Raw genomic sequence first — 14,148 nt, forward strand, 5'->3', positions numbered from 1 at the left:
AATGTGAAAATAAGAATAAGAGTGAATAAGAGTTAAGTCATAGAGTTGCAGTAAGGGTTCTGGTTTCGGTTTTGTAATCTTACTTCCCACTCAGTCTGGGTGTCTTTGCACTCATTAAAAGGAGCAGAGGTCCATTTCCACACCTGTACCAAAAGGTCCAGTGTTTCATAATCTTATCCAACAGCCCTGCAGTGAGCCTTTTTGCCAAAAAAAACCTAATCTTATATATATAAATAAACTTACAGCCTTATTCTAAAATATTTTCAATGAATTTTTTTCATCAAAGTTCTACGCATAGTGCCTCATAACACAAAGGTAAAAAAAAAAAAAAAAGAGGCTATTTTTAAAAAGTAATCGAAAAATAAACTAACAACACAAGGAGTTGTCTGTATTCTTGTGTGAAAGGACAAATCTGTCTCAGATGTCTACAGACAACGGCTGGGACTTTGTAGCTCAGCTTCTGTTCTGATATCCACTGTTGCGTGTAAGACTTTATATAAGACTGTTCCCTTCCAAATCATATCCAATCAGATTAAATTAACACATTTGGACTCTAGTGAAGTTTTTAAATTACAATTTACAATACTAGAATAGATCGTATAGGATAAAACAGGATAGAATAGAGCATACATAACATATTATCTTTATGTGCTTATGTGCTGTTGATACACAAGAATTTCTCCATATAAATGTTTCTTCTATTTCGTTTTATCTTATTTTTACATAGTTTGTTGTTCTGACGTCCTATCTATCTATCTATCTATCTATCTATCTATCTATCTATCTATCTATCTATCTATCTATCTATCTATCTATCTATCTATCTATCTATCTATCTAGTTGTTTTCCAAGTGATCGCAATCTGTCACTTCACAAGGCTCACCACTAGAGGGCACTACAACACAGTATCACCCTCTTTGGAGTTGCAACCTAAGTTAGCTTCATCGACTGTTTATAGTTTTTTTTTTTTTTATTCCACTGGGTTAAATCGATTATTTAACACTGGGGGAGTTTATTTTACCACTGTGTTCGGGGGGTGTGACAATCTCTCAACAACAGCAGCAGCAGCAGCATCACAACAACAACAACAAGAGCCCTACTTCCGGTTTTAGACTCCAGCATCATTTGAGGGATTTGCTTTATCAGCAGGTCAGTGGTTTCATTTGGCTTTTGTTGAATAATAATAGTCCACTCTGCTGCTGTTTTCCTGACTGCCTGCAGCCGAAAACAGAGAACAATCAGCGGGCTGTCACAAGTAGGCTCCGCGTCAGGGTAAGCAGATGCTAACTAGCATGAGAAGAGCTGTAACGTGTAACGCTTCTCGAAAACGTAACTTTTTTCTCTCTCTTTGTGTGTTTGAAGTTTTAGTATGAGCGACGGGGAGGTGTTTCACGAGAAGCAGCGCTTGGAGCTGTGCGCCATACATGCGCTCAACAACGTGCTCCAGGAGCGGGTGTTTACCAAGGAGACGGCCGATGACATCTGTAAACGGTAACCCAATCCCTTCACCCTGGCACGCGGACACTTCATCACTACACACAAACATCAGAGCTGACGTTTTGTGACAACGAACGACAGTTTTAATCAACTGAAAGCCTAAGTTGTAAGACATAAACATTATAAAACAACAAACAAAATTCAGTTCAAATTGAACAGTACCTTATTAAATGCCGCTGTAACTCTTATTCAGTTATCTTAAGTCAGTGTAGATAGTGATGCTGTGGGCAGGAGACATTTATGGTAGCAGTCGGTGTTGCTGTAAATTTGATGAAGCCTCTGACTGAAGACTGTTGCTGTATGACATGTCATGACATGCCGACAGCTCAATTTCCAGACATCAGAGATGATATGTCTCCTGGATGACACCATCTGCTGTTGGAAAGCACTTTAAAATCATCTTTTTGCTTTTGCCGCTCCTCTTTAAATGTCTGTAAGTGTCCAGAAAGCTGGACAGAGTGATGTTGAAGTTGAGGATATCACCAATGGATAAAATTGTATGATCTTCTTTCTTCTCTTTGGTTCTGCTCTTCATAAATAAAGCCTCCTTTTCTGGGTTGCAATAACAGGAGTCTCTCTGCATAATAATCTAAAAATTAATCTAATATTGGTCTAAATAGTGAGTACTCTATAGTTTCTAAAATAAAAAATAAGCTAAAGCGTGACTAATAAACTAGAGTCTCTGGATTCCAAGTTTGTTCTAATTCCTTTTTCTGGGTTCAAAATTCTAGTTCTGCTGACACAAAAAGATGTTGTGTTTCCCAGGTAATCCACATTCTGGTGTTAAAGGCTCAAACTCTGGACAGCAAACAGAGAGTAAATTAGGTGACAGCCCTTAAATTGGCGAAAATGCCAGCCTGTCTCTCCACTAAGTGGACAACCATGGTGTTTGCTGTAATGGATTTGCTACATTTTAGACAAAGTCACTGTTATGAAAATGTAAGAGGAACCTTCAGGGAAAACGGTGATGCTGCTTTGCACAAATGAAGCCATTGTGGCTGGAGAGACCACTGCTGACATTGTTGGTCTTCAGCCTGAAGGAGCATGATGCAGAATGAGTCATGATCCTGGTGGGTTTTTGACAAGCAACTAACACTTATTTAAAGAAGAACCGGAAATGGATAAAAACTTGTTTTTATTCATCACTAATTCCTCTCTTCACAGGTTAGCTCCACAGTGTGTGGTAAACCCGCATCGGTCAGTATTAGGCACAGGAAACTATGACGTTAATGTGATCATGGCAGCACTACAGAGCAGAGACCTGGCCGCCGTGTGGTGGGACAAACGCAGGTGAGTGGTTAAAGTCGTCATGAAATGTCTTTTTGCATGAGCAACCCATCACTATGTTATAGTACTGGATAGCAACAGTTTTAATTCCCAGTTTAATATTTTTTTATTGTTACACATCACAAACACAAACTTCAGTGTGTTTTATTGGCATTTTCTGTTACAAACTAATGCAAAGTGGCATGGAAAGGGACATAGGATTTTGCACATCTATAATGTTAGAAAAACCTAGGCACGAACCGTTTTGGGGTTTTTTTTCTAACTAGCTTTGAACGTCTGACTTGCCGTAGTTCTCAATTGGATTTAGTTCTGGACTTTGACTCTTCTGAACTACTGAGTGTTTTTATTTATCGCTACTTTTGTAAACCTGCAGGACGGTTCAGAGTCTCTGCATGTCAAAGGTCCAGGGTTTTATTCTCAACGTTCCCTCCCGAGTGTCTCTGGGCATCGTGTCCCTTCCGCTGCGGCGGCGGCACTGGCTGGCCGTCCGGCAAGTTAACGGACAGTACTACAACCTGGACTCCAAACTGAAGGGTCCCGCCTGCATCGGGGGAGAAGCAGAGCTACGGTAGGAATGTGGCCCGCTCTGGATTAGGTTAAATCTTTGCTTTTGTTCCCTGCTTGAACTTCGTCTCAGTGACTCAGTCACTCCCATGCGAGCCATCACAAGGCTCTTACTTCACTCCTTTTGTTTTGCTTCTACACTCTGCATTCTTCTTCTAATACTTTCCTTTCTTGCTTTCTTGCAGAGCATTTCTCAGCGAGCAGCTGTCCCATGAAGTGGCAGAGATGCTCCTGGTGGTCCAGCGGGACGTGGAGGAGGACGGGTCATGGTTAAACCCCGACAGCCCAAACAATTGATCCATTTTGTATCAAAACACAAAGCTCCTCGGGGAAAATTACAGACTTTTGTTGTTTTTTTTTTAAACACTTCATTAAAGAAAAGTATTCAGGGAATGCACTAAAATACACTTAACAGATACATAAAGGAAAATCCAAAGAGAAGCAGAGGGTGAAGTTTACTCTTGAAATGAAGAAGTTTCCGATTGTAACAGCTGTTGAAGCTTTCCCTCTGGTCTGACCGTGTCTTAAAACAAGGAAGAAGCTGAAGTGGGGCTAGTTTGAGACAAATAAGCTTATGAGAACTGACTGAACTGTTTGCAGTTTTACTTGCAGGCTGTGTTAATGATTGAACAGCCATGTTAATGGTACCTTAATTACTGAAATACAAAGGTAAACGTGTTCTGAGGTGATTTTCTTTGTCGTCGTCTCAGATTTGGGTGATTTTTGGACATATCAGAACGTACCGGTGAAGCAGCTGCGTTGTCTTTTTCCTCTGTCGTTTCTCTTCTATGCACTGCGGAGTGGGATTTGTGAGGTGTAAATGTGTTTGGTTGTGCTTATTCAGGCACACACGTACCAGGATGGCTGAACTATGTAGCAGGATCTGCGGCTATGAATCAGGAAACTTTGTGACTCTGCCTGCTGTGAGTTTATATCGTCACAATGGCGGCTCTTGTCTGCCCTGTTAACCTGAGCTGTAGGCAATTGACTTTGCTTGGGATTAAATCCATACACATAAACACATCTGCTAATCAACCATCCATTTTCTAACACCCTTGTCCTTAGTGGCGTCGGGAGGTGCTGGTGTCTTTCTCCAGCTAACGTTCCGGGCGAGAGGCGGGGTCACCCTGGACAGGTCGCCAGTCTGTCGCAGGGCAACACACAGACAGACAGGACAAACAACCATGCACACACACACTCACTCCTAGAGACCAATTAACCTAACAGTCAAGTTTTTGGACTGTGGGAGGAAGCCGGAGTACCCGGAGAGAACCCACGCATGCACAGGGAGAACATGCAAACTCTGCGCAGAAAGACCCCGGGCCGGGAATCGAACTCCCTGCTAATCATTTTCAGTGGAAAAAGAAAACTTTTTCTACTAAATGAAAGTGTTTTCTTATGCTCTGCTGCCTCTTGCTTTCCCAGACAAGAATCATTATGAAACATCTAGATTTCTATCTGGGAGAACAGCTGATTGGATTATTAAATTAGTTCTTGTTGACATTTAAGATGTGGGATCAGAAAGAAAATCATTACATTTCAGAAGACTTTCATTGCAGTTTTTCTTGTAGTTTCCAGTCTCCATTGCACTGAAACATCTACCAGTTTTCTGAGACTGGTGTTCCTCCAGTTCCCAGATTGAGACAGTATTGGTTCCTTTTCGGTTGTTTTTGTATTATAATATTGAGACTGCACAGTACTCCAACTACTTGGTTTTCAAGTCTTGTAATTTTCTGCAAATATTTGTCTAAACTAAACAAAACTGCGGGCACTACTAATTGCAAAGAAATATTTATCCAAATATTAGTGAGGTTGTATGTTTATTTTGGAATCCAGAGATATAATTTTGGCCCTTTTGTGCATTATTATGTGCTCCCAATTTTTCTTCTGAAAACCTTTTAGAGTTTTTAGATTTTTTTTCACCCTGGAAACTGTCAAATGCCTAAAAAAGGAAACCTAAATTAATAAAGTACTTGCAGACGACAGATCTAACCACTAGAAAATGTCACACACTGAGTGTTCAGTAAGCCTGTTAGGGGACGATAGTTCTTCTAAAAAGCTCCCACATAGATCCATTAGGAAAAGCAGCGCCGCACAGCTTTGCAGGATTGAAGTTATCGAGCCAGAACACATTAATATTCTTGAGTGTTTTAAGCCTGCTTCATAGTTCCCATGTGAGTCATCATCAAAATGTACATCTTATGTCTTTATTTTCCTAATAAGATGTGACAATGCAGGCGAGTCTTATCTGCAGTGGAGTTCGTGTTTATTTTGATGAATCATCAGATAAATTCAGGTTATTTTCAGCTGTCTGTAACACATGCAAAAACAAAGCTGTTCTGTGACTGGATGCTGTATGTTTGTATTTTCGTCTCGCCCGTTGAACTATGCATACTCAAATAAGTAGGAGCGCCGTCTCTGATGGACACTAGTGACTAATCCTGAACCTCTTGAGTTCCTGTTGTTGATGCTTATTTATAATAATAAACGTGGACCTCTTGTTTTAATTTACTGCGACGCATGCTCTGTTTTGTTATCCACTCATAAGAAGAAAGCAAAGGCTGTTTACAGGTTATTGAAGTTGTTTTTATTTATATTAGACTCTGGAGTGTAAAAGGATGCCATTCAAAAGGAGCATTGGTAACCATACAAACTCAATTAACAGGGTCAGTTGGCAGGGAAGGGGGATTCGATGAAATCTCAAATCATACCATATATACACAAAACATCTTGGAGAGATCCCAGAAACCCGATGCTATACATAGTTATTATTGCTTGTTACGGTAGAGCTACTGCAGCACCAGTAGCAAGGGTCATATTGCTATGTACCTGCTGTCATTTGCGTGGGATTTGTAGTTCTTCCACTCCGAGTGGCAGTTGTAGTTCTCCATTAAACAAGGTAGAGTTTTTCTCCTTTTTTTTTTGTTTTTCCTTTTAGACAAAGGCTCATGAATACTGAGATACGGTCGACAGTGAAATATACAGAGTAGCATCATTAAGTAGTACAAGGAAAAGACAGAACTGCCACCTATAAAAAGTAATAATAATAAAAAAAATGTATACCAAGTGAAGGAACTGCATAACCATTCACAGAAAAAAATGAGTTGTTTTGCTACGAGCCAGTGGTTTTTTTCCCTTTTTTTTTCTCTACACAATATTCATATAAAAACATGAAAATAAACGGGTGGTACAGATACATGTAAGAATATAAAACTACAACGCTTGTAGCATTGATACCGTTCAGACTGGCCTCGTCACTGTTCACAGTTTACACAGATTTCCAACAGACAAAGGGGGAAGAAGTTAGACCGTGAGGCGTCGATTCCTAGCTTCGCACCAACAACCAGCAGCGTCGCAGCTGGTTACGTCAGCAATCCCTTCCTTTTTAAGTGCTTTTAATAATATTTTCCTGTGGTACTGATTCACATCTAGCATTCATTTTATTTAGATTAGTTTCTTTTTCATTTCATTAAAGTGTCCATTCATATGAAAACTAAACATTTTTTTTTCTATACATTTTCTAGCAAAAAAAAAGAAGAATTAACGTGAATACAGGTTCCTCGAATGGGAGGGGTTGGGGTGTGATTGATTTCCCCCGTAACCAGTCAGCATGCTGGGAGAGTACTGCGCTTCCACAAAACAGGAGGTCGAGATGGTCCAGAGATGTCACAGAGAGGAGAAAAAGAAGAAAAGACGTTTATTACTCAGGCATGTGAAGATAAACATGACAAAAGTTTCAAGTTTGGTAACAGTCCAAACATAAAATACACGTTAAACATCTTTAAATCATCGTAAAGGATCACTAAAATGCTTCTATTGTACTTTTTCATAAATTTTAAGGAGTTGCTGATTTTAACAAGCTCATATTTCTTGATGAAAAGTTAGATGTAAGTTAGTTGTTTTGTTTTTTTAGGCGTACTAATATATTTGCATTAGAAACCAGAAAAAAAGACAGTAGGATTTTGTGTTTTTGCAGATGAGTACAACTGGAACGCAGCATTAGACATGCTTTAGTACTGATTCTGGACACCACTGTCGTAGAGTTAAGCTAAAGCTTAAGCTAAAATTACAAGTTATAGTTTTGTCAGTTTAAAAATCAATGTAAAATCACGTTTTACAGTGTGACAGCATATCCGCTTCACATATAAACAATGAATCATTATAATAATGACTTATATAGTTCTTAAAGGGAAATTGGTATCAGGAGATCAAAGCCACAAAATTCTGATCGGTGCGTCTCTGTCCCTGGCATGAGCGCGGACCGCAATGGAAAAATGAAACACATCATGATGGCGTCATGGGCACAGAGGAACTCACAGAGGGGGGTGGGGACTGCCTGTCACTCAGGGGTAGGCTCTCATAGCCAGGGTTGCCATTGGAGGAAACGTTTGGAGTCCTGTATGGAGACAGAAAGAGACAAGGACAGAAGAGGGAGGGAGAGAAGGAGCGGGAAGAGAAGGGGAAGCAGGGGTGAGACACAATCAGAATGACACGGGGGATGAGGGGGCCGCAGGGTGACGGGACCCAAAGACAGGTAAAAGGAAAGAAGAAGAGAGAGATTAGAAATAAAGTGCAGAAAAGCACAGCACTTAGTGTAACTATAAGCACCACTGGCCCTCAAGGGAAGAGCTGCGAGGGCCAGACAGGCACACAGTCCACTCCTGATGCATACAGAAACCTGCATTTAAGGCTAATTCATCACCAATATACCAGCTCTAATGTTATTGCTCTAATAAACTTTGACTTGCACACTGCAAAAACAAACAATTACCAAGTATTTTTGGTCTAGTTTCTAGTGCAAATGTCTTAATACACAAAAACTAGCTTAAGTAACTTTTCAGCAAGAAATAGGAGCTTGTTTTATATAAATAATTTCTTAATACTGATTAAAAAAAATAGTTGTACTTACTAGTTATAAGTGAAATAATCTGCCATATGAACAGGACATTTTTTCCCATATCATAAGTTGTAATGTCTTGTTCCACTGGCAGATTTTTTTCACTTCTAAAATGGGAATATGTCTTGTTAAAAGTGAAATAATCTGCTGGGGAAACTAGTACTTTTTCATCAATATTAAGGAATTATTTACTTAAAGCAAGCTCCTGCATTTTGCTTAAAAGTTACTTTTGTCTTATTTCAAGAGTACAAAGACATTTGAACTAGAAACTAGACCAGAAATACTTGGTAAGATTTTGTGTTTTTGCAGAGATCTGAGTAAATTTAAAATGAGTGGACTATGCTATAGTGCTTGCTCTCGTCCTAAGCTATGTCAGTATATTTGTATCTGTGTGATATCATCATCAATGAGACTAATCAGAGTAATTTATAGCAAGATAGCACCAAGTAATTTGAGGGGAGGGGGAACGTAAAAGAAGGGGAACCAAACGGGGATCAGAAGGATCTTGGAGAGAGAGAAGCAGCAGGACAGTTTGCAGGGAGATAATAACCTGAGCGATCCGAACACCACAGTGAGGAGATGGATGACAGCGATGATGCAGGAGTGGAGAGTAGGGGGCCGAAGGGTTTACCTATTGACAACCTGAGCCTCACATCGCCGGAGATTTTTACGAGCGCAGCCTCATCAGAGACGCCCCCCCTCCCCCTCCGGCACAGCAGTGCACCTGAACTGCTGTCCAGGAGACAGGAGGCCGTTTGTAACCAGATCTGTGAAATGTCCCGAGCGGCACTACATTGTCTGTCCTGAAAACACCTGACAGACGGATAGACAGACACACAGACAGACAGACAGACCGACCGACCTCTGGAGCTGTGTCTGTTTCTCTGCCTACACTCTAGTTCACACTGACCTGTCTGTGTGTCTGTCTGCAGTTCATGTGCTCAGCCTGGCAGCTCTGTGTATGTGCATGAGTATATGTAGACACTGAAACTACAACTGCATCGCAATAAATCAGAAAAAGTTTATTTATTTAATTAAATTCAAAAAGTTAATTCCTTGTAGCTTTATTCTGCACAGAGTGATATATATATATATATATATATATATATATATATATATATATATATATATATATATATATATATATATATATATATATATATATATATATATAAAGTTTTTATTTATGTTCATTTTGATGATATTGGCTTACAACTATAATCAAAAACCCAAAATTAACTTTCTTAAAGGGCTAGAACAGGTTACTGTAGATCTATGGGCTACAGAAAACATGTTCATTGCAGTTTTTAAACTAAATTATTCTTAGAAAATGAGATTTCCGTTTTTTAGGGCGTCTCATCCCTTTAAATCCAAATAAGCTGCTGCTGGCCACACCCCCAACTCAACGTTTACACTCACACATGAAAATGGCTGCAAATAGATGTGCAATTACACAACCATACATCTTTGAAAAGCAGAAGTAGAGCCTCCTGCACAACCAACAAGAATGTAGCAAGTGGTTTCTGGATGTTAAGTCAACAACAAAACACTTCTTTTTTTTTTCCAGCATCCATTGTACAGGGCATACAGTCGTACAACCAGCTGACCAAACGTTGGGGTTGCTAGGTAATGGTGCAGTGCCCATCAGATGTGACTTAACAACTGGGATATTTTTGAAACAGCTTATTTTTCAGACACCAAAAAACATTTACTCATTGCTAAAAAAAATTATTGTTGTTTTTTTTTTTTATAATGCTTGGGCTGTTATTCCAAGCAGTTGAGACCCAAATGAAAGTACAACAATGTGTAAAATGTGAATTTTACATAATAGGTCCCCTTTAAAAACTTAAATAGAATATAAGACTAATGAAAAAATGTTTTTAATACAGAAATGTTGATCTGCTGAATGGTATGTTCATGTATGGTAAAGTAAGTCCACTCAGTACTTGGTCAGGGCTTCTTGCATGGATTATTGCATCAATGCAGTGTGGCATGGAGGCAATCAGCCTTTGGTAATGCTGAGATGTAAAGGAAGCCCAGCTTTCTCTAAAAGCAGCCTTCATTGTTGGGTCTGGCATCTCTCATCTTCCTCTTAACAATTTCTCTATAGATTCTCTGAGGTCAGGACAGTATTCTGGCCAATAAAGCATAGTGACACTATGGTGGGTGGATTAAAGCTCATCTGCAGAGAGAACCATGAACTGCTCTGACATGTGCTGACTTTGGACTTGATAACTCTCCAAAATCCTGAACCCCAAATCATCATTGACTCTTCTTGTGTTCTGTGGCTCTCTACTCTTTATCCAAACTCTGCTACATTAATATCCAAATGAAATGCAAACAAAAGGAGAACTTTGGTACACCGGGCAAAAGTAACTTTTCTCCATCTTTAGCATTTATCGATGTTGTCTCTGGTTCATGCTTAACACAACGAACCCCACAGTTTTAGGCCAAGCCCTGGAAATGTCAGTGTGTGATGCTTCACTATAATTAAAGTCCACTTATTTTGAATCTTCCCCAAAACTACACATTTTTCTACAAAGTGCTTTTTCCATCCACTCAACTTTCTGTTAGTATTGGATGCAGATGTAGGAAGAGGAAAGACTTTAGCCGCTCAACCTCTCACAGCCAGCTAAGCAAGGTTGGTGGCTTACACTGACTTATTCACTCTTTGGTTACCTAGCAACAACTTGTTGAGCAACTGACACAGCACAGCAGCAGTTTAAATTTTCACCTCTGTGCCTCATAACTACTTAAAAACAGACAACCATGTGGGGTGAAAACTGTGGATAAAACAGAAAAGGTCACACCACCAGTATAATTATCGATATCAACCGATATGAAATGCTTATATTGTGATACTTTTTAAAACTATGTCACCCAGCCCTAGTTTTAACGTAATATTTCTGTATCAAAATGCTTTCATTTACCGGTCTTGTGTAATTTTCTTGCTTTCTAAAAATCCAAGCATTAGGTTTTTGCCGTAAGTAAGCCATGATCATCAAAATTGATAGAAACAAATTCCTGAAATATTTCACTCTAAATGTAGTTTCACCTTTTTAAATTAATTTACTGGAATTGTTTTTAGAAGAAATTCTAATTTACTGGCGTCACCTCGTGTCTAATCTGCCTTTCTTTGAGCAAAGATGAGCGTAGCTTGCTAACACTGTGATAAATCTGTGTGATGTATAAATCACATCACACGTGTGTAAATCTGAAATGATGGACTAGGATTTTAGCTCAAAGCTTTCTTCTCAGCATTGATTCAGACTCTGTGTTGTGTTTCTCTCCTGATGGACCCTGGTCTGAGATGGGGGTCAGCAGTGTGAAGGTGCCAGATGGTCCAGATGTGGCGACAGAATCACAAGGTTGATGTGTGTCTGAAAACATTCAGCATGTTTTGTCTGTCTGTCTGTCTGTCTGTCTGTGTGTCTGAGTGTCTGTGTTACTCACGGGAGGGGCGGCGCACTAGAAAACGGGGGTGTCCACCCGGCCCCCGGGTAATTATAGAAGGGGGCCATTGCCCCTCGCTGAGACCCCGAGGATGCCTGTCTACGTGCCTGATGGGAGGTGAAGGGGTCCTCACTCTCGCTGTCCGAGTCGTCGTACTCCTCTGATTCACTGTTGGCGTCCATGACAGAGAGAAAAAGCAAAAACGGGGAAACATAAGATCAAGGAAATGGAAACCACTGAGTCTCTGTAATTAGTTATAGTCAGTAGATTGAGTAAATTCAGTGTCAGCCACATTTATAGGAACCCACCTTTGATTTTAGTACATCTGTTCATTATGAATTGGTGAGGAATCCATGCACTACTGTTTTTCAGTTATTGGTACCTTTGCTAACAATATTTTGCACACCTGACATAAATTTTGGAGAATTATGTAGTTGAAAAACCCATTGATGCTCTATTTTCAGTCACTGTCAAATTTTTTTCACAATCCTCCACTGACTGGAGACTGAGCATGAGGTTCTTTTCCTGGAGCACCTGGACCTGGACTGATTGATGCTCAGAACCTTACACCTTGTACTCATGTAGTTGGGTCTTTATAAAAACAAATATCTTTGCCAATCGTTTAAAAAAATAATATCATACCCATGAGATCAGTTTCAGAATAGTTTTTATCCACAAACTTGCAAAATTCTACGTTGTTCTATGTTGTTTTAAACATGCCAAACCCATAGGGGGCAGCATAGCACAAAGGTAAAACCTGTAAGTCTCTCAAATTGCTTCAAAATAACCACGACTTCCTGTTCGGAATTAAACATGGCGGCAGAAGGTTCATTTGCGTGGAGAGATATATATGTTGAAGTACTTTAAAGTAGCGTTTTCAAATATAAAATTATTAAAATACAAGGCGATGTTGATTGGAAATCTTGTCAAAACCACATATGCGTCGCAGACTGTAATGCGCTGGACGCTAAATCTCCGTTTTCCCATGAACACACGCAAACAAATGCGAATATTCTCAAATCTCTGTCAGAGTCTTTATAAATAGTTGGTTTTAGTTTAAATTAAACTGCGTTTTTGAAAGCGCATAAAATGTATTAGTTTTTACTGCATGTGGACTAGGCCTCTAATATCTGGACATGCTAGTGTGCGCATGCCTTTGGATGTAATGACGCAGGAAAAGATAACACCATATCAAAATATTCTCCATCATAAGTGCCACAGCTTTCACAAACCATTCATACCTCACATGTACGTCACTGCAAAAAATTTGAGTGAGTCAATCCTGATGGAGTTTCTCACAACTGTGGCTCTACAACTTTTTTCTCTGTTACGAGTGAAATAATCTGCCAGTGGAATGAGCCATTTTCATCAATAATAAGAAATTATTGACTTAAAACAAGCTTTTATATCTGGATGAAAAGTTCCTTATAAGTTAGTTTTGTCTTATTTCCATTGTACTAAGATATTTTCACTAGAAACTCATTTAAAGTGTTTGGTATGATTATCTTCAACGATCACACATAGCAAAATCTCTCAGTATCCTTATAAAACTCTTTATTTAAGGATTGTTGTGAATATTTAGCTACTATTACCACATCAGCCAAGCCTATACAGTATGTATACTCTTAAAATTAACTCCAGTGTTTCTGCGCACACTAAATGTTGAGAAGTATTGCATATAATACAGAAATCTGTGATGTTTATTGTCATAATGAGCTTGTGTAGGAGGCATGGACTGTGAAACAGTGGAGTAACAAATTCATCCTGACATAAATACTTTCTGCTTTTAAAGCAGGAATGTTCACCATCGACAGTCGTAAATGTTAAAGAGTAACAGATATCTGAGCCATTCAAATGCCTGCATGATGTTTCTTGTTCACCTGGGAAAGCTTCTCCAGGCTCCAGGCAGAGAGCAAAGGATGGCAGTGAAGGCCAGGCCAGAGAGGAAAGAGTAAAGGGAGAGGTAGAGCAATCCCTCCATTCCGTCATAACACAGGCCTTTGAGTGAGTCGATGTAGTCCTAAAAGGAGAAAAAAAGGGATACAATGCTCAGAAAGTTTGGAGGTCATGGTTTGGGAATGCTTGGTTTTAATGCAGTACCTTATTAAGGATCCTGCAGTTCAGCAGTGCCACCAGCTGATGAAAGTTGCCCTCTGTGGTGTTGAGTATCTGCTGAACCTCCCTGAGTGATTTCTGCAAGTGGCACAAAGTGGACAAATGTGAGAATTTCCCTGTCGAGTCTTTTACTTGCATTTTTCTGTGCAAAAGCTGTTGCCTACCTCGGCTTTGGGGAACTGTGGCAGAGCATTCCTTTCCAGGCTGGAGAGGTGTGTGTGGATGCTTGACAGCGCCCTCTGAGACTGGGTCAGCAGCTAAACCCAGAGATTCACTGAGGTCAGTGCCATCACATGCTTTTGATTTGTATTTTCACTTTTACTTTGTTTGTTTTC

General features: G+C 39.7%; 2 protein-coding genes across 4 annotated transcripts in view; one reads left to right on the forward strand and one right to left on the reverse strand.

The window, feature by feature from the left end:
* Positions 1-882: 882 nt before the first annotated feature.
* Positions 883-4,236, forward strand: josd2 (Josephin domain containing 2). 2 transcript variants are annotated; one of them, XM_032558664.1, is made up of 5 exons: positions 883-1,272; positions 1,363-1,491; positions 2,662-2,787; positions 3,158-3,352; positions 3,534-4,236. In XM_032558664.1, the coding sequence occupies exons 2-5, from the start codon at positions 1,370-1,372 to the stop codon at positions 3,643-3,645; spliced, it is 555 nt and encodes a 184-aa protein (XP_032414555.1). In that variant the 5' UTR covers positions 883-1,272; positions 1,363-1,369; the 3' UTR covers positions 3,646-4,236. The 2 variants fall into 2 exon arrangements, with proteins under 2 accessions (XP_032414555.1, XP_032414556.1); XM_032558665.1 differs by having other exon boundaries at positions 883-1,149.
* Positions 4,237-6,174: 1,938 nt separating this feature from the next.
* The window catches only part of ttyh1 (tweety family member 1), a 29,772-nt gene continuing 21,798 nt past the window's right edge, over positions 6,175-14,148 (reverse strand). Inside the window, exons 10-15 of one of the 2 annotated variants that reach the window (XM_032558655.1) lie at positions 13,978-14,070; positions 13,799-13,891; positions 13,579-13,718; positions 11,699-11,866; positions 7,666-7,744; positions 6,175-6,972 (exon numbers count right to left, since the gene is read on the reverse strand). In XM_032558655.1, coding sequence (XP_032414546.1) covers positions 6,889-6,972; positions 7,666-7,744; positions 11,699-11,866; positions 13,579-13,718; positions 13,799-13,891; positions 13,978-14,070 — 657 coding nt within the window. In that variant the 3' untranslated portion in view covers positions 6,175-6,888. The remainder of the gene's footprint in view (positions 6,973-7,665; positions 7,745-11,698; positions 11,867-13,578; positions 13,719-13,798; positions 13,892-13,977; positions 14,071-14,148) is intronic. The other variant, XM_032558656.1, reaches the window with a different exon arrangement.

This window comes from Xiphophorus hellerii, chromosome 3 (assembly GCF_003331165.1).
Source record: "Xiphophorus hellerii strain 12219 chromosome 3, Xiphophorus_hellerii-4.1, whole genome shotgun sequence".
Classification (NCBI taxonomy): domain Eukaryota; kingdom Metazoa; phylum Chordata; class Actinopteri; order Cyprinodontiformes; family Poeciliidae; genus Xiphophorus; species Xiphophorus hellerii.

Excerpts from the sequence above, each read along its gene's own strand:
- josd2 (XM_032558664.1), top strand. The coding sequence starts at position 1,370 with ATGAGCGACGGGGAGGTGTTTCACGAGAAGCAGCGCTTGGAGCTGTGC. Across the intron at positions 2,788-3,157 it reads GTGTGGTGGGACAAACGCAG|GACGGTTCAGAGTCTCTGCA; the intron begins GTGAGTGGTTAA and ends GTAAACCTGCAG. Across the intron at positions 3,353-3,533 it reads GGGGGAGAAGCAGAGCTACG|AGCATTTCTCAGCGAGCAGC; the intron begins GTAGGAATGTGG and ends GCTTTCTTGCAG.